This window comes from Hoplias malabaricus, chromosome 10 (assembly GCF_029633855.1).
Source record: "Hoplias malabaricus isolate fHopMal1 chromosome 10, fHopMal1.hap1, whole genome shotgun sequence".
In the NCBI taxonomy this organism is placed as follows: domain Eukaryota; kingdom Metazoa; phylum Chordata; class Actinopteri; order Characiformes; family Erythrinidae; genus Hoplias; species Hoplias malabaricus.
Genome location: NC_089809.1, coordinates 4562445 through 4590220, shown reverse-complemented (window position 1 = coordinate 4590220; position 27776 = coordinate 4562445). Strand labels below are relative to the sequence as shown.

The following is a 27776-nucleotide window of genomic DNA, read 5'->3' as shown; positions in this document are numbered from 1 at the left end:
ACACACACACACACACACACACACACACACACACACACACACACACACACACACAGGCCTGAGCGGTGACGTGATCCGCTGGGGGCGGAGCCGAGGTGGTGATGTCGACAGGGACGCCGCTGTACGTCTGTGCTATAAGTTTTGATTCCATTTTGCGAACCGATTCTTTCGGACTGTCAGATTTCGATAATTAGATACATGCTTAAGTATGTCACGTTAGTGTACACATAGGCAAAGCCACAAAAACGTTGTGTGAACTTTGACAGGCATATACAGCGATTTATTCTGCTATGGATATTTCATAAAGCAGACACGGACCCTTCTACGAATGTAACATAGGAAATATATAAACAGATTTCAGCATTTTTTGCTTAGAGGGTACAAATGACAGATTTCCGAAAAATAATAGCGCACAGAAATAGACAAGAATCAATTAGTTAATTATTAAATTAATAATAAAGTACGTGGTGTGTGAGTCGATTCAGTTGCAATTATGAGTCGGTTCGATTGAAATATGGAATTGAACCGGACTAAAGAATCGACTCTTTCATCTATGTGAAAGCCATGTGAGAGCTGAGAGTCAATAGTTTAAATTATTTGTTCTCTTGTTGTTTTATTAAACATCGCGTACGTCCGAAGACAACACGGCGAATAAGGAGATACAACCCTTTAGAGGTTAGTATTCCTCTCTGTCTCTTTATTATTTTCTGTGCGAATAAGTATTAGCATGTAATGTGCTAACTTTTATTAAAACAACAAACCCTTGGTCTTAAAACAGCAGTTCACTCAGATAGTTACAGGTTTAACTTCTACTTATTCTTCATTTATGTTTAAGACTACGGGTTGGGCAGGAAAATGACATGAGCGTCATATTCTCCAGCGTTTTATTACAACATTCCACCTTAAATAGTGTCCATATAGCGCAGTCTCTGCACGATTTAAGGTGGAAATTTTAAACAATATTGCATTATTGTTTACTATATTGCAGAAAGGAAATATAAAACAAAATATACATATATATATATATATATATATATATATATATATATATATATATATACATATACATATGACATAATTTGCATAGATCACATTTTAGTTTTATTCAACAAAAAAAAAAACATACAAATAATACTCTATTAGACACCTGCATCATTGGTCCACCTTATAGCAGTGAAGTCAGACAGTACCTCACCTGTTGCTGCACAGTTTGTGTTGGTCATTTTCTTGTCCTTCATCAGAGGTCAGTGGACACTGCCCACAGGACATTTTTGGTTGATGGACAATTTGCAATCCTGCTGTGACAATTGGGGGGGTTTAAAACTCCAGCAGCACTGCTGTGACTGATCCTCCACATACACGATGTTGTGGGAAACCTGGTGAAAAATATAGGAACTATGACTTTTTGACCATGCACACTTAATGTGGTTGCAGAGTGTAGTTGATTACACTGATGCCCTCCACAGGGTTCTGTGTTCAGGCAGGAAGACCTTGCTATGCCAAAGAGAGTCTCAGGGCAAGACCCCTAAATCAACATTAACCCAAAGTCTGTAACAGCCCAAGGACTCTCTTTAAATGCAGTAAAACTAAAATGTAAGTGTCTTTGTTAACTAATGTGCATTCGTAGATGACAGCCCAGGAAGTGCGCCTGTGTGGGCTGCTGCTGCAGGAGCACTTCGGGGAGGTGGTGGAACGAATTGGGACAGAGCTCTTGAGGAGTGGATCTTTAAGCCTGCGAGCTTTAGTTCATCAAACCAAACTCCCACTTGATCTGGTACTGCCATTAGTTCTTACATTGTTGGTGCGTTATATGTTACAGTACTTGGGTAAAATATTTGTGGACATAACTGAAGACACATGCACCTTTAAGTAGCTGATTGCATCCATTAGAAATAATCTCCATGAATTTTTGAACATAATGTATTTCATCTTTTACCCACTAAATATTGGCTGAACTATGACACTACCCCCTCTTTATCAGGTGAAGAAGTCCCTGTGTGTGTTGGTTCAACATGATGTGTGTTCATTTGGCCCTGGCCGGAAAGGTCCAGGGGGTCCGGTTGAATACACAGCAAATTCTGAGAAAATTCTGTTCATGCTGCGCTATCCGCGCTACATTTACACAGCAAAGAGTCTGTACGGAGACACTGGAGAACTGCTGATCGAAGAGATGCTGCAGAGGGGGCAGATGACCATGAGTAGCACGATCAAAACTGTGGCAGATCGACTGACCCACAGCATGGAGGGTTAGTGAGCAAGAGCACATCATATTTTCACAGTCAGAACAATAGCTTATCTCCATTTTGGATGTTTGGCTATTTTGACATAAGTTAAAAACACTCACTGACATTTACTGACGTGATAAATAGACCTATATAAGTGGTCCCCAGTGTTCATTGTTGCATTGAGCTTAGAAAATACACTCAGATGTAAGAACATGAGTAAAACTATTTACAGAAATGTTTCCATAGTCAAAAATATTTGTTTTGTATAATGTGAAACAATACACTCCTTTACTGTTTCCACCAGACGGTCAGAGCATGGAGTACAGTGACGTCATCACATCCTTCACTCGATTGGTTGAGACCCATTTCTTGCAGCGCTGCCCCCAAGTGGATATTTCAGGGAAAAACGTTCAGCCCGAGACTCATTCAGATTGTTACACCATACCACAAATACACCTCACAGGTCTGACACACACACACACGCACTGCATGTCACCATCATACCTATATACAAACCTTAGGTTCAGCACGGGGTAGTAACACACACGCAAGTACCTCTCATGTCAGTAAAACATACACAAACACACTTTTGTAATATTTAAAATGTAGCGTTTTAGTGCTGTGCTTTCATCAGTAATACAAAAATAAATAAATAAATAAATAAAATTGTTGGTGTGTGTTTATATGTCTGTGTTGTTTGTCCCAGGTCGAGGTAAACGCAGGCGATCAGGTGAAGATGCTGATGCAGATGGAAGAGTAGCAAAAAAAGCCAAACTTGACAAAACAGAGGCCAGAACTTCAACTGTAAACACACTGCATTTATATATAGTCTTTCCTATGAGTCTTCATTAAGTACACAATGTAATCTTTCTCTCTCTCTCTCTCTTTCTGTCTCTCTCTCTTTCTGTCTCTCTGTCTCATTCTCTCTTTCTGTCTCTCTCTGACTCACTATCTCTCTCTGACTCACTGTCTCTCTCTGACTCACTATCTCTCTCTCTCTCTCTTTTGCTCTCTCTCTCTCTCTCTCTCTCTCTCTCTCTCTCTCTCTCTCTCTCCCCCTCTCCCTCTCTCTAGGTCTATGGTGATGAAAGTATTTATTGGAAGGTAAATTTTGAGCGTTTTCACCTTCATTTTAGACACCAAGCGATCATCAGTGCCGTGGCCTCTAAACTGGACCAGGTAACTATCCAGCTTTCTGGTCCCTGAGCCTACGCTGTGGTTTGGCTCCCTGTTTTATTGTGGGACATTTATGACACAAATGAATATGAAGTAGTTTCAAACGGTAAATTATATTAATCCCGTCCTCCAAAGATGTTCAGCTGCAGTTTGTATTTTCCTTAAAGCATGTTGAGCTGCAGTTAATGTTCCCCTTCAAATATGTCAAGCCGCAGTAAGTGTTCTTCTTTAAGAAGTCTGAGATTCAGTTCATGTTCTTCTCTAAGCATTTTAAGCTGCAATTATTCTCCTGTTGAGCTGCAGTAAGTGTTCTCCTCCCAGTAGTTAGAGTTGCCGTGTCCTCTCCTCCAAGCATGTTGTGTTGTGTTAGCAGAAGTTTGAAAAGATATTTTGGAGATTCACGTGTCTTGAAGGAAGCATGTGCTGATTTATCAGGTGTAGATCTATAAGAAAGAATTTTTCCTCTCTATTTAGACGAGTAGCGAAATAGTGAGGACGATGCTGCGGCTCAGTGAAGTGACCACTCCGGCTGCTGCTGCTTACACACAAGCCCTCTCAGCCAATGAGGTAACACGTGAATACAAACACACAAATCTTTTTAGCAGTGTTTAATTTTGGTGTATAATCATGTTTTATTTTTTCTCAGATCTTTCGAGCTCTTCCCACCAGCTATAATATCGGCAGGCCAATTCTGGACCAGTATCTCACTCTCCTTGTGGACGATCCGGTAAAAACACATGCACACATTCATTCATTAATTGTCTGTAACCACTTTATCCAGATCTCAGGGTACCGGTGGGTCCGGAGCCTACCCAGAATCATAGGGCGCAAGGCAGGAACTCACCCCAGAGGGGGCGCCAGTCCTTCACAGGGCAACACACGCACACACTTATACCTATAAACAATTTTTTAGTCACCAATCCACCAACCAGTGTGTTTTTGGACCATGGGACGTAATGGATGTTTTGAACACACGCAGACACAGGGAGAACACACCACACTCCTCACAGACAGTCACCCGGAGGAAACCCATGTAGACACAGGGAGAACACACCACACTCCTCACAGACAGTCACCCGGAGGAAACCCACGCAGACACAGGGAGAACACACCACACTCCTCACAGACAGTCACCCGGAGGAAACCCACGCAGACACAGGGAGAACACACCACACTCCTCACAGACAGTCACCCGGAGGAAACCCACGCAGACACAGGGAGAACACACCACACTCCTCACAGACAGTCACCCGGAGGAAACCCACGCAGACACAGGGAGAACACACCACACTCCTCACAGACAGTCACCCGGAGGAAACCCACGCAGACACAGGGAGAACACACCACACTCCTCACAGACAGTCACCCGGAGGAAACCCACGCAGACACAGGGAGAACACACCACACTCCTCACAGACAGTCACCCGGAGGAAACCCACGCAGACACAGGGAGAACACACCACACTCCTCACAGACAGTCACCCGGAGGAAACCCACGCAGACACAGGGAGAACACACCACACTCCTCACAGACAGTCACCCGGAGGAAACCCACGCAGACACAGGGAGAACACACCACACTCCTCACAGACAGTCACCCGGAGGAAACCCACGCAGACACAGGGAGAACACACCACACTCCTCACAGACAGTCACCCGGAGGAAACCCACGCAGACACAGGGAGAACACACCACACTCCTCACAGACAGTCACCCGGAGGAAACCCACGCAGACACAGGGAGAACACACCACACTCCTCACAGACAGTCACCCGGAGGAAACCCACGCAGACACAGGGAGAACACACCACACTCCTCACAGACAGTCACCCGGAGGAAACCCACGCAGACACAGGGAGAACACACCACACTCCTCACAGACAGTCACCCGGAGGAAACCCACGCAGACACAGGGAGAACACACCACACTCCTCACAGATAGTCACCCGGAGGAAACCCACGCAGACACAGGGAGAACACACCACACTCCTCACAGACAGTCACCCGGAGGAAACCCACGCAGACACAGGGAGAACACACCACACTCCTCACAGACAGTCACCCGGAGGAAACCCACGCAGACACAGGGAGAACACACCACACTCCTCACAGACAGTCACCCGGAGGAAACCCACGCAGACACAGGGAGAACACACCACACTCCTCACAGACAGTCACCCGGAGGAAACCCACGCTGAAACAGGGAGAACACACCACACTCCTCACAGACAGTCACCCGGAGGAAACCCACGCAGATACAGGGAGAACACACCACACTCCTCACAGACAGTCACCCGGAGGAAACCCACGCAGATACAGGGAGAACACACCACACTCCTCACAGACAGTCACCTGGAGGAAACCCACGCAGACACAGGGAGAACACACCACACTCCTCACAGACAGTCACCCGGAGGAAACCCACGCAGACACAGGGAGAACACACCACACTCCTCACAGACAGTCACCCGGAGGAAACCCACACAGACACAGAGAGAACACACCACACTCCTCACAGACAGTCACCCGGAGTGGGATTTGAACCCACAACCTCCTGCAACACTACCTGCTGCACCACCGTGCACACACATAAACCTAGAATAATAAATAAAAGTGTGTGTGTGTGTCTGAGTAAACGATCTGTATAGCTACACTTCATAGCCAAAAATGTGTTTATGCATCGCTTGTATAATGTTTCTTCTGGAATGAACAGTCTGGATGTGTTCTATTTGCAGATAATAGAAAGAAGCTGTTGTGAAGTCAGATTTCTGTCTGTCAGTAAGAGTGCTTTCACACTTCTTCCACTGGTTCTGTCTGTCTTTCTCTTAGATGGAGTTTGTGAGTAAGACCGGGGACAGCGGAGGTGGAATGTATGTTGTCAGTATCCTCTGCACTGCCATAAAAGTCATATTTGGTCTCATGAAAATCATCATGGGCTGTTAAGTGTTAGCTACTGAATGGACCTGATGTCGACTACAGATTGGAGATAATATTTTCCATTCAACTTTTTTGGAGACATGATAATACAGAGATTAATACAGAGAGAGCACATTTGTTTTTAGTAAACAGCTTTCCTCCCATAACTGTGTATTTAATAGAAAACCAAAAGTAAAACTCTATAAAGTTGATCCTTGACTTGTGTCCAGATTTGCATCGAGCTCTAGCTAATCTGGCCAGAGCTACACTGGAGTCTGTGGTCCAAGAGAGGTCAGTCAGGTTACTTCCTGTTTTATTTAAAACTCTACCCCATTCATATTTAATTTGTGACTGTATTTGGTTCTGTTTGATTTTGTCAGATGTTTGAATCTATTGTTTTTTATGTCTGTAAGTTTACTACATACAAATCCTACCTTCAATACACACACGTTAGCATGTCTTAGTGTTAGCTTGTGCTGTCTCTCATATATATGATACGTTGTGTGCAGATTTGGCTCTCGGTCGGCTCGTATTTTTCGGCTGTTGTTACGGAAACGGCACCTTGAGCAGAAGCAGGTGGAAGACTTTGCCATGATTCCAGCAAAGGAGGCTAAAGAAATGCTCTACACACTGCTCTCAGAAAACCTCGTCCAGCTACAAGTAACAAAATCACATAAAAAACGGAGACCTACCACAAATCTGCTCATAATCGGTTTAAACTGGATTAAACGTTTATACTGCTGTTCTGTTTATACAGGAAATCCCCAAGACCCCTGATCATGCCCCCTCCAGAACCTTTTACCTCTACACTGTAAACCAGCTGGCCACTGCAAGACTACTGCTACAGAACTGCTACAAGGTACTGCACATCAAACTATATACGATACATGACAGATATATAACACTGAATTATTATAATGTGATTCTCTGTGCTCAACAGGCAGTGGGAAACCTGATACAGAGGAGATTGTTCGAGACTAAAGAAAACAAGTGAGTTCCTCACACTCCTCAAAGCCTCATAGGAAAGAGAGCTGTTATGAAATATAAAATAAAGCCAGTGCTGTGATTAAAAACAAAAAATCTTTATTATTGAGTCACAGTGTAGTTCTGTAACACACTATAAAAGATATGGCTTAATCATTTAATTATAAAAAGCACTATAAAGCTGTACAATGTTTATATGATTTACAAGACATTCTCTTGGGTTACAGTCCTAATGAAGTGGTTAGAAAAGTTTCAAGGTGTTGAAGCTTGTTGGGTTTTCAGTGCTGCGCTGTGATTTTTGGCTTTGGTGGTTGATCGCAGACGTCACTTGGAGAAGTCTCAGCGTATTGAAGCCATCCTGGCATCTATGCAGTCGAGCGGAGCTGATGCTGCTCAGCTGACAGAGGTGGAGGAGATGATCACGGCTCCAGAGAGACAGCAGCTGGAGGCTCTCCGCCACCACATCAACAAGTACTGAACAGGCTTAATATAATATATAGGGGCGTACAAACGAGCAAGGCATCAAAGTGAAAACTGAAAAAACAGCAACAAAACTGACAATAAATAAACACACATACGGTTCGGCACTTCAGAATCTTTATCGAGTTTTCGGTTCCAGTTTTTACTTTTTTTTGACTAAAACTGAAAGAGCCATTTTGACTATTTTTGACCAGACATTTTAAGTGGACAAAATCTCAGTGCATACTTATTAAAATCAATGCATCAGTATGATTTAGTGTTAGAATTTATTGTATCTTCCTGGGCTGGAGGCTTTGTGTGTGTGTGATAAGGGGAATTTTAGCTAATGGGTGTAATTGGCCGCGACTTATGGTTGGAGAAAATTCAAGAAAATTACAGTTGATTGCAGCAATTAAATAAATATGTTCAATAATTGAATGTTATTCAAAAACCTTTTTTTAAAACACTCTTTTTCTGGTTGGTTTTACAGGTTGGACTCAAGTGAAAATCAAGTGGATGAGACAATATTCCTGTTAGAGTCTTACATCAATTCAACGTCTTCTGCACACTGATATATGGCTCTTTTTTTTGATTAATGAAAATGTAGAGTGTGTGTGTTTGTGAGAGAGAGATGCTGGGTGTTGGACCGCTTACAAATGAGTAAAACATGTAGATATTTCTTGCCTTGTAGTTCCGTATTGTGTTCACAAAACCATTTGATTATTTTATTGATTATTATCATTTGAATAATTTTACTGCTTGAGTTATTTTATAAAGGAGCAAAGAAATTGAATATGGAAATCTAATAAAGCACTTGCTGTCAGGAGAAAGGAGGTCATATTTGTGTGAAATGATTTACAAAATTTTATTCAACATTGGCTCTTTTTTTGCAGAACAATTTACAAACCTTGGAAATGAGCTCATAGACTGGATAAATGTGTGTCTACTCAGAGATAAATAAAGTGGATCTGATTGCTTTGAATTATGCACTTCACTCCTGTGAACAGGGAATTTGATTGCACTGAATGTCTGTCCCCTCCGTCCTCCTCCTCCTCACTGTGATCCAAAAATATCTGGACGCTCTGAGGTCGTTCATCACAATGCCCTGGGAATCACACCCAAGTTCAGTCCACTTCTCACAGGGTTTTAATGAAGTCCTGCTTTATTTACTTGTGCTCCCTCAGAACACATGTCTACACACTAGACCCCAAATGTGCCTCTGTAGAGTAAGAGAGAGGGCCTGTTTATACTGTTTTTATTTTAAGCTGCCACTCTTTTCTTCCAGTGAGGGAAAGCAGCTGTAAAGGTAAAGTTCTGCTCCCTGAGGAAGGGAAGGGGTCACTTGTTAAAACCAAAAGTGCAGTCTATAGTCTCCACAGAAGAAACTTTAAAGCTGATGCTAGTTCAGTCGTTGTGGTTTTCGGCCTTGTCTTTCCTTTGTTTCCTTGTGAAAAATCCCAGCTGTGGAGCAACCGGAATATGTGAAATTAGTAATTATATTGAAGCAGTAGATTAAATACCACAAACTTACCTCACATAATGCTAATCAGCTATTATATGCCTGAGTTTGCTTCTTCAGCTTTAGCATTAATGAAGCTAATGTAGCTAACAAGCACTAGGAAGCTTAAAGCCTGCAACTTACAAAACTGCCTAAAATTTGAGCTTTATACTTTGTCTAATTACTCTATTCAAGGTGAATTAAGAATTCCCATCTTGTTTGTGTTGTTCATCACAATAAATGCACAATATATTACATAAGCCATACAAAGAAATGGTTATCCTGGGGAAAATTACATTCCAATTTGCAAAATACTTGTAGTAGGATTTTGAGCATAGATCATAGAACTTCTGTTTCTTTAGCTGTATTTTTCTTTAGATGTATTCATGTGTGGGGCGATAACGGGGCACTTGGGAGATACCTGCCAATGACATGTTTATGTATGAGTGCTGCAGAGCGTGTGAGATATAGTATTTGAGCTGTATGTGAAATATTGGAATGTTACAGAAGTATAATCACTGAAAATGTATACCTTCCATAGGACGAAGATGATGAGTGCGAGCAGCAGCAGGCCTCCGATGATGCTGCCTATCAGAATCCACAGGGAGATTGGAATCGATCGACCTTTTAACACCTCCAACACGGTCTACACGTGCACAAACACACAAATAAAGGAATACATCTGGTGCCTTTATGGTCTATGTATCAAGACTTTACACTACATTAAGTCGTTCATTCATTCACAATTTATCCAGTTTAGGGTCTGGGGTGGGTCATTGCCAAAATTATGTAGGGTTTTCTAAGGTTATTAGTTGCTAGAATTAATAGCTCATTAAATCTAGCATCAATTCTGGAGACAGAACACTGGTCATTAGCTAAATATGTGAGATTTGGTAGTAGTAATGTAACTGTTGTTAAAATTCTGATGTTATTGCAGTTTTCTCACCTCCCTCCAGAGGGCAGCACTCCCCAAGGTGATCAGATTAGACTCTCGAGCAGTGAGCTGATATGAGCCAACTATCATCACAGCTTTAAACTTCGCCTGATGCACACAGAAAATTGCAGATACACATACACACAGAGAGAGGGCGGTTAGCATGTACTCAGCAGGAATGACATGTTAGAGGGCATCATATTAAGCCTGGTATATAAGTACTATACAATGAGAGAAAGTATTAATATCAGCTGACCCAGGAATGTTATTTTTTTGGTGTGTGTGTGTGTGTGTGTGCCCCTTACCTGTCTGAAGAAGTTGTCATGGACTCTTCTAGTGATGCGGATAAACGCTGTGTGTCCTTTTAGAAGCTGCTGAATTTCACAGACAACCTCCACGCAATATGCTGTACTGCAATTCTACACACACACACACAAATTAGAATTTAGAAACACTGCTTACCCAGTAAACAAGGAACGTCCCTGGACGTTCAAAATAGGTCTAAAAGTAGTCTGTCCGTCAAGGACATATTTTAAACGTCAATGGACGTCCCAAATCCACCTTAATCAGTTAGTTATCAAGTGGTGACCAATCGATAACGTCATTGGACGTCCAAAACGCATTTTATACAAGTAATTTATTTCGGGACCAATTAATAACGTGAATGGACTTCCAAAATACGTCTAATATTCGTCTTTTCAATGTGTTTGGACGTCTTTTCAACTTTCATTTTCAACCTTAAGAGAACGTTGATTAGACGGCAGTCATTACGTTATTTCAACGTTGAATCAACGGCTAAATGTTTCCTGGGCAGCTTGTGCTGACAGAATACCACTGAATTTATTATGCCTTTTTCAATTCCTCACCTTGGACTTAATACAGTGTGACGACTGAAGTATCAAGATGATTACCAACAAGGACATGTTTCTCACCAGTATCTCATTCTTCTTCATATCCTCAGGATGAAGTGGATGCACATCTCTCGTAGCAGCTTTCAGCTGAGCCAGGTCACTCCTAATACTGCAGTTTACACCTGAGGCCTGCACCCACAAAAACATGAAGACATTTTTGTAACTGTTTTATTGTTTTACTTCTAGTGATAGCTACAACAGTCTATTAGAACCTAAATTTGGACACCGAACAGGGTGGTGTAGATCAGCTACACCGTACACAGTTTAACACTCACATTATGAGAGACAGCTTCCACCACAGAGGAGAAAACTCTGTCTCCTGAAGCTACAGCAGGTAAAGTCACAATGAGCCCCAGATTATTGACTACATAACAGCCCAGATTCTGCACCTGAACACACACAAACAAGCATGAATAAACCAAGGCACACACTCAAACATAAAAACTACACAAATTAACATCAGAACGTGGATGTGTTGTTTCCTTAACACTTGAATTTCATAGTGATTTGAATTTGCTAAAAGGTATTGCTATGTGTATGGTCTGTTTAATAAGGCTTGATGATTACGTCCGCACCCTGAAATGTGTGTAGAACTCGGGTCCCGTCCCCTCTGACACAGTCCTGGTGGGATGGACCTCATACCGGTTTAGATTAGAATCACTGCACAGGAGCAAAACAAGTAAGAAACACACAACACAAATATTTACAAATAATATATAAAATTTTTCTTCACATTATGAAATATAACGCTTATAAGTGACCTGGAAGTATCAGACATTCTAAACCACACCTGTTTTAGTCATGGCCTCCCACATGTCGTAGACCTGCTCTATGGCACGTAAACAGGTTCATTCATAGACTACAACACAATATGATTTGTCATCTAATGTGAGTTGCCGTATTTAGAAAAAAATGTAAAATTAATCCTTTTATGTATTAATGGTTAGCCTCGTAGCTCCAGTGCTAAATTCATTCATCCATCCATTATCTGTAACCCTTATGCAGTTCAGGGTCGCGGTGGGTCCAGAGCCTACCTTGAATCATTGGGTGCAAGGCGGGAATACACCCTGGAGGGGGCGCCAGTTCTTCACAGGGCAACACAGACACACACACATACCTACGGACACTTTTGAGTCTCCAATCCACCTACCAACGTGTGTTTTTGGACTGTGGGAGGAAACTGGAGCACCCGGAGGAAACCCACGAAGACACAGGGAGAACACACCACACACATCACAGACAGTCACCAGGAGGAAACCCACACAGACACAGGGAGAACACACCACACTCCTCACAGACAGTCACCCGGAACCCACAACCTCCAGGCCCCTGGAGCTGTGTGACTGCGACACTACCTGCTGTGCCACCGTGCTAAATTAAAGAAGCAAACTTCAGACACTAACCGTGTCTTGGTTAGTGTATTGTAGGAAAAGAGCAAAATTGTTGTAGAAGTGATTGGAAAGAGTCACTAACCTTGTGAGAAAGAGATCCGGCTCGTATTGAACTACAGTGTTTAACTGAACTGTGTTATCTGACAGAGTGTCCTCTCGCTCAACGCTGTCACTGTAACACACAGAGCACAGACATATAAAGATTTAAATCTGTTTTTAAGGGTATAAATATCTGTCCTTGCACCTGTGCAAGTTGATGAAGAAAAATCATTGGATTAAACAAGCCACAAGAAAATATCTACAGTGAGCCGTGTAAATGTGTGTGTTTGTATACCTCGCTGCTACTAGCTTCATCTGAACCTTATTAATAAGAGATGTACAGCTAAATTCAAACTCCAACATAAAATTCACCTAAGAGAGAGAGAGAGAGATTCAATATATGTTTCATCAGTCACAATACAGTCTCTTTTTAATGTGAGAAAATGATGAAATAAAAAGAAACCTTGGACTGTGAGCGAAACACTGGATAGCTGACATTACAGGAGTGAGAGTTAGAGCTCAGAGCCGTACACTCAATCTTAAACTGAGCATCCTCCTGAGAGAAAGAGAGTTACATACAGATAGAAAGAGAGGGAATTTTCATTAGAGTCCATTTCCCTTTTCAGGCTGTACCCACAAAAGTATTTTTCCATAGCTGCTATTGCTAGGTTGAACAAGCCTTACACAACACTACGGAAAAATAAGAATGAAATGAGGACCTACAGAACTTTGTAAGAATTTGAGTAGTTAGTCTATGTTATGATTAATCGTGTGCGAGTACTCACCCGTATACTGAGGCTGCTGAAGTGCAGGTTTCTGGAGTAGTACAGCTTGAGGCTAGTATTGTAAGCATTTTCCAGTTGGTTTCTGAGCTGAACCTCAACCGCTAAGCGTCTGCGAGGACTGCGGATCACATATGGCTGCTGTCTGCAAACAAAGAACAAAAAATGATGTAACAGGTCTGAAACTAAACCAAAATCATAGGTTCTGCAGCATATGGCTTTATTTTAATTAAATTAATTTAAATGTATTGTTCCTGAATAGGGTGGCACGGTGGCGCAGCAGGTAGTGTCGCAGTCACACAGCTCCAGGGACCTGGAGGTTGTGGGTTTGATTCCCGCTCCGGGTGACTGTCTGTGAGGAGTATGGTGTGTTCTCCCTGTGTCTGCGTGGGTTTCCTCCGGGTGACTGTCTGTGAGGAGTGTGGTGTGTTCTCCCTGTGTCTGCGTGGGTTTCCTCCGGGTGACTGTCTGTGAGGAGTTGATGTGTTCTCCCCGTGTCCGCGTGGGTATCCTCCGGGTGCTCCGGTTTCCTCCCACAGTCCAAAAACACACGTTGGTAGGTGGATTGCCGACTCAAAAGTGTCCGTAGGTGTGAGTGAATGTGTGTGTGTGTGTCTGTGTTGCCCTGTGAAGGACTGGCGCCCCCTCCAGGGTATATTCCCGCCTTGCGCCCAATGATTCCAGGTAGGCTCTGGACCCCCGCGACCCTGAATTGGATAAGCGCTTACAGATAATGAATGAATGAATGAATGAAAGTCAAATATCACAGCCGCCGCATGGCGGCACAACAGGTAGTGTTGCTGTCACACAGCTGTAGGGTCCTGGGGTTGTGGGTTTGAGCCCTGCTCCGAGTTTGGTGTATTCTCCCTGTGTCCACTTCTTCTGGGTGCTCCGGTTTCCTCCCACGGTCCAAAAACAAAAGTTGGTAGGTGGATTGCCATCTCAAAAGTGTCCATAGGTGTGAACTGTTCTTTTTTTTTAAATCGTTCAATCATACAGCTCAAAATAATTAAGTCTCATTCACGCACTGGTCCCTTTAAGAGCAGTGTAGTTGGCTTGATTAATACTATACCTTGTTCCTGAAATATCCATGTGGGCCTTCAAAACCAGATCTGTCACACATACATCATCTTCCCCACAGTCTTTATAAAATGGAATCTGATAAACACACAAACCATCCAACAGAAACAAACATTAGCTGCTATTCATTCAAATGAATGAAGGGGTGAGAATATGACTGTCACCTGAATGAAGGGTATGGGGCGAGGGGGGTAATAATATAGGCTTTACAGCTAAAAGGTAAATTTATACCATATTATAATTAGCAGTAACTTTATTACTATTATCTTACTATTGTTACTATTACCCACATGTTAATGACAGACTGTAATACCCTACAGGATGTGTAGGGGGCGATAACACAAAAAAATAAATAAGTCAGTTATTCAATGAATGAAACAACACTGAATGTATATATTAAATAAGACTATTTTGTGTTATTTCAGAGCTGGGAATACCACTGAGTTACAGACATGTTTAACTCACTGTTTTCTTCAGTGTGGTTGGCCACCCTTCGTCCATTACAGGGCCACTTTCTGTTTCATTGATTTGGAAGTGAATGGAGAAACTGATAGGCCGGATGTAATCTGCTGTGTCCTATTTGTCAGAAGATTTGAGGGAAAAAAAGGAAAAATTGTTGGTGTAGTGTCGTGGGTAACATCACTATCCTCCACACATCAGACTGGGATTTATTTTCTTACTTAGGCAAACACACTATGCTAAAATAATAAGAATCATTAGGAAAGAGCTCCAAAACTCTTCATTTGTAAAAGGATATCTGGATAAGTGTGTCTGCCAAATGCCATAAAAATATAAATATGGAACAAAGAAAATACAGTCAGTTTATCAACGAAGGACTATGAATCTGTCTTTCCTGTTTCTTGGTCAAAATATGTATTGTCTGGAAAGTCATACTAGTATTCTTGTGAAATCTTTCATACTTATATTTATTATCAGGTTTTCAACTGTCTGTGTGCATCATGTAGCTACAGGTAAAGATTTTTCAAATTCCCTACCATTTAAAACAATAAAAATTAAAATTGGAATCAGCCACAACATTTACATATCAATTTTACATTATCACTAGATACTTTTATTTAATTAATCTATATTTCCTTATATATTTATAGCTATGTAATTTATATTTTCTGTGTGGACTCACAAACACATGGAAGGGCAGCGTGTGGCAGAAGGTGTTTCCCACTTGAACTCTGATGCCTATGACAGTCTGTCTCTGGGAGTTTGAGTCAAACAGAGCACGTGCAGAAAGTTTTCGATCATCCAGCATGGCTGCCACCTGCAGATCTGAAAACAAGGGCTGTGTTTTTACAGGAAAAAAATGAAAACATATTCCCTAGCAATGATAATCATGCAAATTATTCATTCATTCATTATCTGTAAGCGCTTATACAGTTCAGGGTCGCGGTGGGTCCAGAGCCTACCTGGAATCATTGGGCGCAAGGCGGGAATACACCCTGGAGGGGGCACCAGTCCTTCACAGGGCAACACACACACATTCACTTACACCTACAAACACTTTTGGGTCACCAATCCACCTACCAATGTGTGTTTTTGGACTGTGGGGGTAAACTGGAGCACCCAGAGGAAACCCACGCAGACACAGGGAGAACACACCACACTCCTCACAGACAGTCACCCGGAGGAAACCCACGCAGACACTGGGAGAACACACCACACTCCTCACAGACAGTCACCCCGAGGAAACCCACGCAGACACAGGGAGAACACACCACAGTCCTCACAGACAGTCACCCGGAGCAAACCCACGCAGACACAGGGAGAACACACCACACTCCTCACAGACAGTCACCCGGAGGAAACTCACGCAGACACAGGGAGAACACACCACACTCCTCAGACAATCAACCAGAGCAGGAATCAAACCCACAACTTCCAGGCCCCTGGAGCTGTGTGACTGCGACACTACCTGCTGCGCCACCGTGCAAATTAAATTTTTGAAATTTCATATATTTCTCAACAGTTTTAATTCTCACCCTTTTTTTCTTATGTTGTTTTTAAAGCAGCAGAAATACTGGTTTAATTAATTTATTTTTTAATAAAAATATGTCTATAACGATGTGAGGAAAGAAGAATATTTTAAATATTACTTAATTAATATTATTACATAATTCCTAGTATATATCAATCAATCAATCAATAAATAAACATACTAACATAAACAAACAAACATTCCCAAATGGCGACTTTTCAAGAGAATGAAAAAATGCAAAATTAACCATTTCTGTTGGTCTTATTTTGTGGAATGGTCACCCAATGTAAAGAATAGCTGGGATTTACATGTTATTAAATAAAATTAATATAAAAAATAAATGAAATAAATGTAAAACTGCTCAGTTTTCCTCCCACAATGTTGGTAGATGAATTGGCTACTCAAAAAACATCCCTACGTGTGACTATGAGCCCAGTGATTCAGGGTGGGCTCCAGAAACTGATTTGGTTCAGAAGCCATTGAAAAGATTGGTGTGATATGACCATGTGTTTAGTTCCTGAGCCATCTGCTGCATTTTTGACTAATGTAAATATATCTAATGATGAGTGACAGTAATTTCTAGGTCAAAGAAAATCACAAAAATGAGTTAATATTATGAATATGAGATGTAAAATGTAGCTTTTGCCCGCTGTTAAATTTAGAGTCAGTGTCAAAGGTCACTGCTGTAACCATGAGGACATGTGTTTTACGTGTGTGTGTGTTTGTAGTTTTCAAAGCAGTTCCATAAGTTCCTGGCAACAGTAAGGATATGTAAGTGTGTTGTGTTGTGTTTTCGTGTGTGTTACCAAAGTGTGTGCCATAGGCTCCAGGCGAGCGGCTGTTGGCAAAGAAGCAGAGGGAGGAGTTGAGGCAGGATGATTCTCTACCTCCTCTCACACAGCTCTTCTGGATCACATTGATGGAGCTTGGCTGGAAGGACAGACTGACGTTGATCTGAACTATACTCCGAGACCTACACAAAAGTGGAAAAGTTAGATACATATTCACTTTTTAATTTTTTTTTATTTTCTTTAATGGTTCTTCTTCATGTTGTGAAACAGCCATTATACTGACACCTATTGGCCTGGATGTGTGAGAGTTTCTATGCTTAGGTTTCAAATAGTTAGTAGAAAATGAAGATATCCAGAAGAAAGTTTAGACACGAATAATATTAAGAATTAAGTGTTAATTAAATTAAGTACCTAACATTTCAAAAGTGGTATTCAGATCATAAAGCAGTGTGAAGCTGTATTAACGTGTGCTGTATTGGATTGGGGGCGGCACGGTGGCCCAGCAGGTAGTGTCGCAGTCACACAGCTCCAGGGGCCTGGAGGTTGTGGGTTCGATTCCAGCTCCGGGTGACTGCCTGTGAGGAGTTGGTGTGTTCTCCCCGTGTCCGCGTGGGTTTCCTCCGGGTGCTCCGGTTTCCTCCCACAGTCCAAAAAAAACACACGTTGCAGGTGGATTGGCGACTCGAAAGTGTCCGTAGGTGTGAATGTGTGAGTGTGTGTGTTGCCCTGTGAAGGACTGGCGCCCCCTCCAGGGTGTATTCCCGCCTTGCGCCCAATGATTCCAGGTAGGCTCTGGACCCCCCGCGACCCTGAATTGGATAAGCAGTTACAGATAATGGATGGATGGATGGATGGATGTATTGGATTGTATTTATCTACAGTAAAGGAACGGACAATACATTTGTTAGTGTCTTTGTTAAACGCTCTGTGGTATAGAGAACCTGAGGAGTACAGCACTGCCCTGAGCTCCCACAGTCAAATCCAGCAACTCATCTCCATCCATATCCAACAAAGCACTCAAACTACGGCCAAAGTACTGCAGACCTGGAGAGAGAGAGGAGCCAGAGATACGCTACAGTGACAAACAGAGAGACAGACAGACAGAAAGAGAGAGAGAAAGAGAGAAATTGGAGACTTAATTTGTCCGTTGTAAGATTTTTTTACAGCATACAAAGTCAGACACACATAAAAATCTACTTGCACCTCATTGGTTGGGGCACAGTGTACAATAATCAGTAATTGTTTAAGTATTTAACCAATTTATGGTTTGCACTGATGAATTTACCTGTTTATACTGGGGTATAATATAGTATTCGTCTCCATGGTAAATGTAGAGTGCCCCCTGGTGGTCGTCCTCCAGAGGCGCTCCCACCAGCAGGTCAGCATAGCCATCATGGTTGAGGTCTGGAGCCACAGCCATAGAGTAACCAAACCGAGCGTCCTGAGATTTTGCCTGAGATTTCAGGGTCCCATTAGGAGCAAAACCTTCCTGAGTGAGAGAAGAAACAAACAGACCTCCATGAAAATTTTAAACATTTGTGTATATATATTCAGGGTGGGCCATTTATATGGATAACCCTTAATAAAATGGGAATGGTTGGTGATAATAACTTCCTGTTTGTGGCACAGTTGTATATGGGAGGGGGGAAACTATTCATTTTAATGTCGGCCATTTTGAATCCAACTTTTGTTTTTTCAATGGGAAGAGGGTCATGTGACACATCAAACTTATTGGGAATTTCACAAGAAAAACAATGGTGTGCTTGGTTTTAACGTAACTTTATTCTTTTATGAATTATTTACAAGTTTCTGACCACTTATAAAATGTGTTCAAAGTGCTGCCCATTGTGTTGGATTGTCAATGCAACCCTCTTCTCCCACTCTTCACACACTGATAGCAACAAAGCAGGAGAAATGCTAGCACAGGCTTCCAGTATCCGTAGTTTCAGGTGCTGCACATCTCGTATCTTCACAGCATAGATAACTGCCTTCAGATGACCCCAAAGATAAAAGTCCCATCTTGAAAAGTTCCCTCCCTCCCACAAATGAATGTGCCACAAACAGGAAGTTAATATCACCAACCATTCCCCGTTTATTAAGGTGTATCCATGTAAATGGCCCACCCTGTATATATATATATATCTTTTACAGGTAAAATAGAATGATGGGTTATAAGCCTTGAAAGAATTCCACGAAACACATGGTATCTGACACCCCGAGACCAGTAATACCTGGATGTGTGATGCAGAAAAACCAAAGTGTCAAGTATTTTTACACACTTCATTCCTTGCATTCATATGTTAATATGACAATATTCACACCAACCCAGCTAGAGGTGTGTAAAATTTCAGGTTTGTTAGAGCCTTTAATTCTGTGCTCTAGAAATAGTTTAATGTATGATATTTTGAGTCAAATGTGCTTTAACCTCACAGAGCTCAAATAACATACAACAGAATAATTTTGCTCTGCCCCTTCTGCTCATTTCACTCACCCAAGTGAATGGTTTTAATCACTGATCACTGAAGTTTTCATGAAAGGCATAAATGAGATTTACTGAGAAAAAGGAGCAATACAGATTCACTTTTTTTAAAAATACATACTGAAATACACTCTGTGTCCTGTGAAGCCTCTTACCCCATCTAAGCAGTAGATGTAAACCTTTCCTGTCTCTTTGTTTCCTGCTCCTAGGAACATGGGGGCAGCAATGAGGAGAATGTCTGTGATCCCGTCCTGATCCACATCCACCGCGCATACTTCGCTGCCAAAATATGAGCCAATCTTCACAGAGAGAGTGAGAGAGACAGAGAAAGATCACTAAAATGGTTTACTACAATCTCTCTTTTAACCATAATTCACTCTTACTTCATTTTGGTATGTTTCAGAATGATTCAAAAACCACAGGTCTTTCACTAAAAGGAACTAATTAGAAAAGGAGCTCTGTACCTGTTCTCCATTGAGGGCCTGGGTTATGGTGACATCTCCAAACTGACTGAGGTCAAACAGAATAACTTTTCCTTTGTGTTTGAACCTCGGAGCCCCAGCTACATAGAGCTTTCTCCAATCCCCTACAGTCACTGAGGACACAGTGTAACCTGTAACATACATACAATGACACACAACTCTCAGATATATACATACACAAGGTTGTGTTATGTATAATAATCACAAATCCATCCATCCATTATCTGTAACCGCTTATCCAATTTAGGGTCGCGGGTGGTCCAGAGCCTACCTGGAATCATCGGGCGCAAGGCGGGAATACACCCTGGAGGGGACGCCAGTCCTTCACAGGGCAACACACACAGACACACACACATTCACTCACACCTACGGACACTTTCGAGTCGCCAATTCACCTGCAACGTGTGTTTTTTTTTGGACTGTGGGAGGAAACCGGAGCACCCGGAGGAAACCCACGCGGACACGGGGAGAACACACCAAACTCCTCACAGACAGTCACCCGGAGCTGGAATCGAACCCACAACCTCCAGGCCCCTGGAGCTGTGTGACTGCGACACTACCTGCTGCGCCACCGTGCCGCCCAATAATCACAAATAATACATCAAATATGTATTATTCCTATATCAGAAGGTAAAACAATATAGTGTATATTAAACAAAGATTTGAATTCATGGAACACTATGTAACTTTAATATTCAGTCCAACAACCAACAATAAAGGGTCTTGCTCTCACTAAAGACAGCTCTCTTGTGCTTACTATGAATGGCGTATATTGGTTGCAGGTGTTGTGCACCAGGTTTTGACTTTTGTGTTGAGGTTACCCAAGTAAGCAGCATGGTTCTTCAGCTCCAGTGGAAACTCCTTCTCGAAAGCTTCTCTCGGAGGCATGATCCTTCCAGTACTGCTCTCCTTCAGCACTCCTCCTTCCCAATCATACGCTCCCACCATCCCAAACAAGATCCCATCCTTGAAAAAGATAAACATAAAGAAGGGATGTCAGCTTTTAGTAATATAGCTCTAATTTGATATTTTAGTGATTAAAAAACACGAAGACAAGCAGATACACTCCAGCTGAGGTTTTAAAAATCAAAATCACTTTTATCTTTCGTTGTGGTTAAAATGAATGTTCCAGCAGGTAAACCGTGTTCATAAAAGTGTATATTCATTAGTTTTACACTGTTTTCTATTTAGGGCATTGTTTAAAATTCAGTACAGAATGTCTAGTAGGTGTCGGTATAACAGCTGCTTTATAGGGTGAATCATTAGAGAAATTGCCTGAAGTGGCTGCTGAAGTTCAATAGTAGACTTGTAGAGTCAGTGTGATGTCTTTTCAGGGTATATCTTTGTAGCATAAATTGTAGCATAAACGTTTCCAGCCTACCTGGAATCATTGGGCACAAGGCGAGAATACACCCTGGAAGGGGCGCCAGTCCTTCACATATACTCACACCTACAGACACTTTTGACTTTTGCCAATCCACCTACCAACGTGTTTTTGGACTGTGGGAGGAAACCGGAGAAACCGGAGGAAACCCATGCAGACACAGGGAGAACACACCAAACTCCTCACAGACAGTCACCCGGAGGAAACCCACACAGACACAGGGAGAACACACCACACTCCTCACAGACAGTCACCCGGAGGAAACCCACACAGACACAGGGAGAACACACCACACTCCTCACAGACAGTCACCCGGAGGAAACCCACACAGACACAGGGAGAACACACCACACTCCTCACAGACAGTCACCTGGAGGAAACCCACGCAGACACAGGGAGAACACACCACACTCCTAAATTGTAGCATAAACGTTTTTATAATTTCACTTCCTAACAACCTCACAGTTCGGAATATTTTCAGCATGTTGTAGATTAAAAAGTGTGTTACAACCTCAAAAGTCTTATCAAGACAGCAAGCAACCAAAATGGCAATTTGTACTCATTTACGTTCAGAAATAGAACAGTGATGGACAAACAGATCATCACTAACCCACTAAAAACAAACGTATTTTTGATTTGTCTACTCACTTCTAAAATGTGTGTTGAAAAGCCAATCTGGGACATCTCCATGAGAAAGGCACTTTCATTGTATCCCAGTGTTCCTGTCGCAGGGAAAATTCACAGAAACAAAAGTAACAAAATAAAATCAAAAATTCAGATACAGATTTATTCACAAACATCTCAAATGATTATTAAACAAAAGATACAAAAGCAAAAATACTTATAAAATATATTAAAATATATATTTTTTAAAGAAAAAAGTATATAACAAATATATTTAGAATATTTTAAATATTTATAATTTTTTAAAAAAATTTTATTTAAAAAAATCATTTTTTTAAACCTTGTTTTTTTTGTTGGTCGCTTGTCCACAGTAATTAAAGTTTTGTACCTAAAGTAATTAATACCTTTGTGAAATACAGAATTCAAAAACTTTCAAACAGAGTTTTAAGCAGGAGACCTATAGTAGTATAAGGCTTACAAAGTTGATGTGTACAGTATTACGATTTTACTCTGTGTGGGTGAATGTGAACACCCTACCATGCCAACAGTTGTATATTAACAGCACACCTTAACTGTCGTTATTGTCTTCATATCTATACTCTCCAATCTCACTTTCCCTCACTCTCTCTCTCCCTTGCTTCCTTCCCCTACTCAGAATGAAGATAATACGTCCTTGAGCCCTGCTCCAGATGTGACGCTTTAGTTGCAGGGCACCTTTCCCTGTCCTTCCAAACAGTTCCTTTCTTTCTCCTCCCTTCCTCTAACTGGGTGGCATCATCCTTTCCCACACTTTAGAATAACTATCAGCAAAGGAGGGATGTCATCACTGCAATAAATAAAGATGCCCCAAAGCAAAACGTGATGTCTATTGCTTTTTGAAATGTGGCACATGATCTCTGCAGTGTAAAGTCTACTTGGAGGTGTGGGTTTAAATATTTTACCTTGTACTACCACACTGTATTCCCAAGCTTAATTCATAAGTCAAGATTATCACAAGACAGAGTGTCTACTCATTAAACAGCTAGCCACAGGTTGTTTTATAAATTCCCAGTCAAACAGTACCAGGCTACCGTGTCTTTAATGTTTTTTTAAACATAAGACTGCAAGCCAATTGAACATTTCAAACACATATAAAATCACTAAAACAATGATATTACTGACATTTTTTTTGGCTCCTGCCTCTTACCCTCCAAACTGAAGATGCGATCTCCCAATGCATCTACAATATCATTCAGTGCTGCTTCATCAGTTACATTAAAAAAGTATTTCTCATCTGGGTCACTGGCAATGTATTTGATCTCATTAATGAACGTCTCTGGGTCCTGCTGTCTGCGAATGTAGTGACCCAAAACCTAAGAGAGAGAGAGAGAGAGAGAGAGAGAGAGAGAGAGAGAGAGAGAGAGAGACAGAGAGAGAGAGAGAGATTACAATGTAATATCAATCAAACATTCTAAACTACTTTCTTTTATATCTCAAAAACAGAATGAAATTCCACTTCATTTTCAAAAAAACCCTGCTGTATCTGAGCCACACTCCTGACCTTGAACACAGCTGTACACACATAAAACAAAACATTATCTTAGGATGTGTATGTTCTTCCTGATTCAATATCCATTGTTTTCATTGTCACAAAATAATCTTATCCAGCGCAACATTAAATCAACAAGTTAACAGTTAACAAATTAACAGATCACAAGCTAATCCCAAAAGCATCATGAGAAACGGTGGTCTGACTCTGAGGGTAAGGAAAAGAACAGATATGTTCTCATGCAGAATAACAAACACCTCCGCATAAATAGAGAAGCACCAAACCAGATGATGTGAGTTTATGAACCCGGTGAGAAGCTCTGGAAGAGCCATAACACCTCCGCATCAGTCACACACACACACACACACACACACACACACACACACACACACACACAGGGCCCAGAACATCTACTGGCAGCATAGCAAGAAGTCTTTTATGTCACCAAGGACTCTTTACATTTTAAGTACAATTTACAGAGTAAACTTACTGCAATAATTAATTAATTAATTAATTAATTGTAACTGCTTATCCAGTTCAGGGTCACGGTGGGTCCAGAGCCTACCTGGAATCATTGGGCGCAAGGCGAGAATACACCCTGGAGGGGGCGCCAGTCCTTCACACACACTCACACCTACAGACACTTTTGACTTTTGCCAATCCACCTACCAACGTGTTTTTGGACTGTGGGAGGAAACCGGAGCAACCGGAGGAAACCCACGCAGACACAGGGAGAACACACCACACTCCTCACAGACAGTCACCCGGAGGAAACCCACACAGACACTGGGAGAACACACCACACTCCTCACAGACAGTCACCCGGAGGAAACCCACGCAGACACAGAGAGAACACACCACACTCCTCACAGACAGTCACCCGGAGGAAACCCACGCAGACACTGGGAGAACACACCACACTCGTCACAGACAGTCACCCAGAGGAAACCCACGCAGACACAAGGAGAACACACCACACTCCTCACAGACAGTCACCCAGAGGAAACCCATGCAGACACAGGGAGAACACACCACACTCCTCACAGACAGTCACCAGGAGGAAACCCACGCAGACGCAGGGAGAACACACCACACTCCTCACAGACAGTCACCCGGAGCAGGACTCAAACCCACAACCTCCAGGTCCCTGGAGCTGTGTGACTGCTACACTACCTGCTGCACCACTGTGCCACTCCATTCACCTAGAAGCTAAGAGAGAAATAATCTTCTGTCCCAATTTTGGGAAAAGATTGTATACTTGTGTCTCCCTGGAGTGTGTCCAAGCTTAAGTGAAGCATGAATGACTCATTTACAAATACAGTAACCCCATAAAATAGATCTTCCTGGAGAACATTTTGGCAAACCTCAGAAAAATATTTTTTAAAGAATTCCTCTATAAAGCAACCTTTGCAACCCATACATTTAATGGTCCATCTACATTCCCTTAGCATTTAAGGGGTTAAATTATTCCAGATTCAACAGTGAGTCCCCAAACATCAACATGCCACAGGAGCTTGAGTTGCAATTAATCCTCATGCATAAGAACATGGACAGAGCAGGAAGGTTAAGTAAAAGAACATAGACATTGGAGGTGCATGGGTACAAGTATTATGTGCACTAAGCATTTTTCATGTGTGCAGTTTCCCCTGACATTTGTCTATGAATATCTCAGTGTCAAGTGTATCTGTCTGCTTTAGATCTCAGAGAAATGTAACAAGCGTGTCCTTTGCCCATCTTTCTTACAAACCCCAGAGTATTTCCATGTTTGCTGCCAGCTGGTACTGGTTTCTACATATAGTCATGCTGACTGGAGGAAAGGGGGAGTTATGGAATTAGGAGCATTTTAGGTCACTTCTGTTTCATGTTATAGCATCCATATCATGGAAAACCCAACTTTTCCAAGGCCTTTTCCCCCAGAAATTGAAAGAGTTTGCTGTACTACTCCTAGTCCGTAGAAACTCCCATATCATCACCGTCCAAAGATCAGACAGAGTACATATTTACATGCTACCAAATTAGCCTTTAGCAATTTAACCCAATTAGCGCTAAAGAGCTAAAGGAGGGTTGTTCCTGCAGACAAACTGAGTTAAAAAAAAGTATAAAGACAAGGTGAAGCACTTATGCAAAGTCTTGTAATGTCATCTTTTTCTACCAAACATTTTTACCACCAAATATGTAGCAATTAATATTCATAAATGGGATTATACATTATTTTTACTGCAGTTCTATTAGGGACACATTAGATGAAGAATCACATTGATTTGTTGTCCATGAATAAAGCATTTTGTGCTATACAGAGTGGGTCCCATCCCAAATGAGGTGGCCACGTTTAAATAGGTTGAGTACAGAAACTTTGACACATCCAGGCCACTAGGTGGTGTGAGCAGAACAGTGTTGTGAGTTTAGACCTATTAGATAATTAAGCATAGATAAGCAACTCAATTCAAACATAATATATATTTTTAAAATATACCAAAATTATGACAATTGTTTTAACTAGGCTCTTTTGTTTCCTGTGTAATCGTAAAAAAAACTATAAAAAAAACTCAGGGGTCGGCCCAAATCAGAACAAATAAACAAGCTCCTTTTCCCAACTCTTTCATTCTGTCATTTATTTGTGGTTCTCTTGAGACCCTCAACTTATGATTGCATTCTTTTCAAGTGGGCTCGCTGTGTTTTGTGTCCAGTTAAACACGCCTATGTTGGTTAGCTAGAATAGTAACAAAACTGAATGAGCATAGAAACCACACTGTACTTGATTTTGCTCTTTTAAAGGCAGTAGCATGTTCAGCATTCAAACATGTCCGGTATCATAAATGTTCTTTTTTAGATTGCCTACAGACAAACAAAACATGGAGTTATGAGGTAAACAAATTAATATAATTAGATGTTTTACATTTTTCAAACTTTATTGACTATGAATAATCACAAATGTGCCACCCAGTGTTGGAAAGAACAAACTAGGGACACCTGAAACCATCAAGGGAGCATGGCCCCAAACAAGACCCAGGAGAAAGGTAGAGGTCAAAGGTTACAACAAAAAATTAAGAACATATGTGTAGCAGACCAAGACAAACACAAAGAATTACACATTAGCATTGTTGCACTAGTGCTACAACTAAAAGCAAGGCAAATTAATATTTTAAACACAAACGTCAGACAATGTCTTGACTTGGCTTTTCAATAATTTACGCTTTTCACTGTGTTATGGGTTTAGAGAGGAGACTAAAGAGGGCGCTACAACCTCTGAGGGTTTGTAATGGGCAGGAGAAGACAGGCTATTTCAGAACTCTGTTTTAATCTATTTCTGTGGTGTAATCTGGTGGTTATAATTGTTTAAAGAATGGGTCGAGTTTCTCGAGACACAGAAAGAGAGAATTGGAGGGTGTAGGGCAGACACACGCTCAGAATAGTTCAGGGCCAATTATGGCCAGTTAAGTGGAGATTGGACAGTTATGGTAGAATTTCATATTCAGTGCTTTGCTTATTCTATGGGAGGGGCACCTTTTTTTTAAAAACAGCTTTGACCTGCTTCTGTACCATATAATTTCAGAAATTCACAACTGTCAAAATATAGGCAGGCTGTAGGAAGGTCCGGGTAGAAAGCAGAAATAAACATTCCTGGTATTTAAACAATTACACAAAAATATATCTTTAAGACGTTAATAATACAGATATTTATAACACATTCAAAATACACAATACAAATAGATTACTGCATGCGGCTAATGTGACTTGTCAGTACCACATTTCTCAAATAACTTCTTAGGCCACTACACTTCTGTTTTCTAGGAGCTGGATGTGGTAAATGAAGGCTCGTGTGCGGCTGCTCCACACTCATTCTGTTGGTCAATGCCTTTCCGTGGAATTTACGCATGATCTGAGAACACTTTTAGTAGCTGAAGTCCTTCATTGAAAGGGGTAAAGAAGGGGATGTTACATATACATCAGGGATGTTAAAGAGAAGGAGACTCACAGCGATGGCGTATCTAGTGATGTTAAGTTTCTCACACTCTGACAGGGCTCCGGGAAGCTCTTCTCCATCATGTGACTCTCCATCTGTCACAACAATCATCACTTTAGTGGCGCCTTCCCTCGCTCCT

The 27776-nt window shown here is 41.6% G+C and overlaps 2 protein-coding genes across 3 annotated transcripts; one reads left to right on the top strand and one right to left on the bottom strand.

Moving 5' to 3' along the window:
• The first annotated feature begins 520 nt into the window (after positions 1-520).
• On the top strand, positions 521-8668 carry polr3c (polymerase (RNA) III (DNA directed) polypeptide C). The gene is made up of 15 exons (XM_066683327.1): positions 521-675; positions 1628-1774; positions 1982-2246; positions 2530-2688; positions 2932-3029; positions 3300-3404; positions 3876-3968; positions 4048-4128; positions 6231-6282; positions 6548-6608; positions 6827-6977; positions 7075-7176; positions 7258-7307; positions 7623-7772; positions 8251-8668. Exons 2-15 carry the CDS (start codon positions 1628-1630, stop codon positions 8330-8332), a joined length of 1596 nt encoding a protein of 531 aa, XP_066539424.1. The 5' UTR covers positions 521-675; the 3' UTR covers positions 8333-8668.
• itga10 (integrin, alpha 10) lies at positions 8656-27776 on the bottom strand. 2 transcript variants are annotated; one of them, XM_066683326.1, is made up of 23 exons: positions 27650-27776; positions 23332-23497; positions 22170-22243; positions 20959-21103; positions 20120-20268; positions 19811-19954; positions 18462-18665; positions 18118-18248; positions 17192-17358; positions 15537-15679; positions 14861-14971; positions 14388-14473; positions 13319-13460; positions 12997-13089; positions 12829-12905; positions 12577-12666; positions 11679-11763; positions 11379-11492; positions 11125-11232; positions 10498-10611; positions 10205-10300; positions 9791-9904; positions 8656-9221 (listed from the first exon to the last, which is right to left on the bottom strand). In XM_066683326.1, exons 1-23 carry the CDS (start codon positions 27746-27748, stop codon positions 9165-9167), a joined length of 2709 nt encoding a protein of 902 aa, XP_066539423.1. In that variant the 5' UTR covers positions 27749-27776; the 3' UTR covers positions 8656-9164. The 2 variants fall into 2 exon arrangements, with proteins under 2 accessions (XP_066539423.1, XP_066539422.1); XM_066683325.1 differs by lacking the exon at positions 8656-9221 and having other exon boundaries at positions 9302-9904.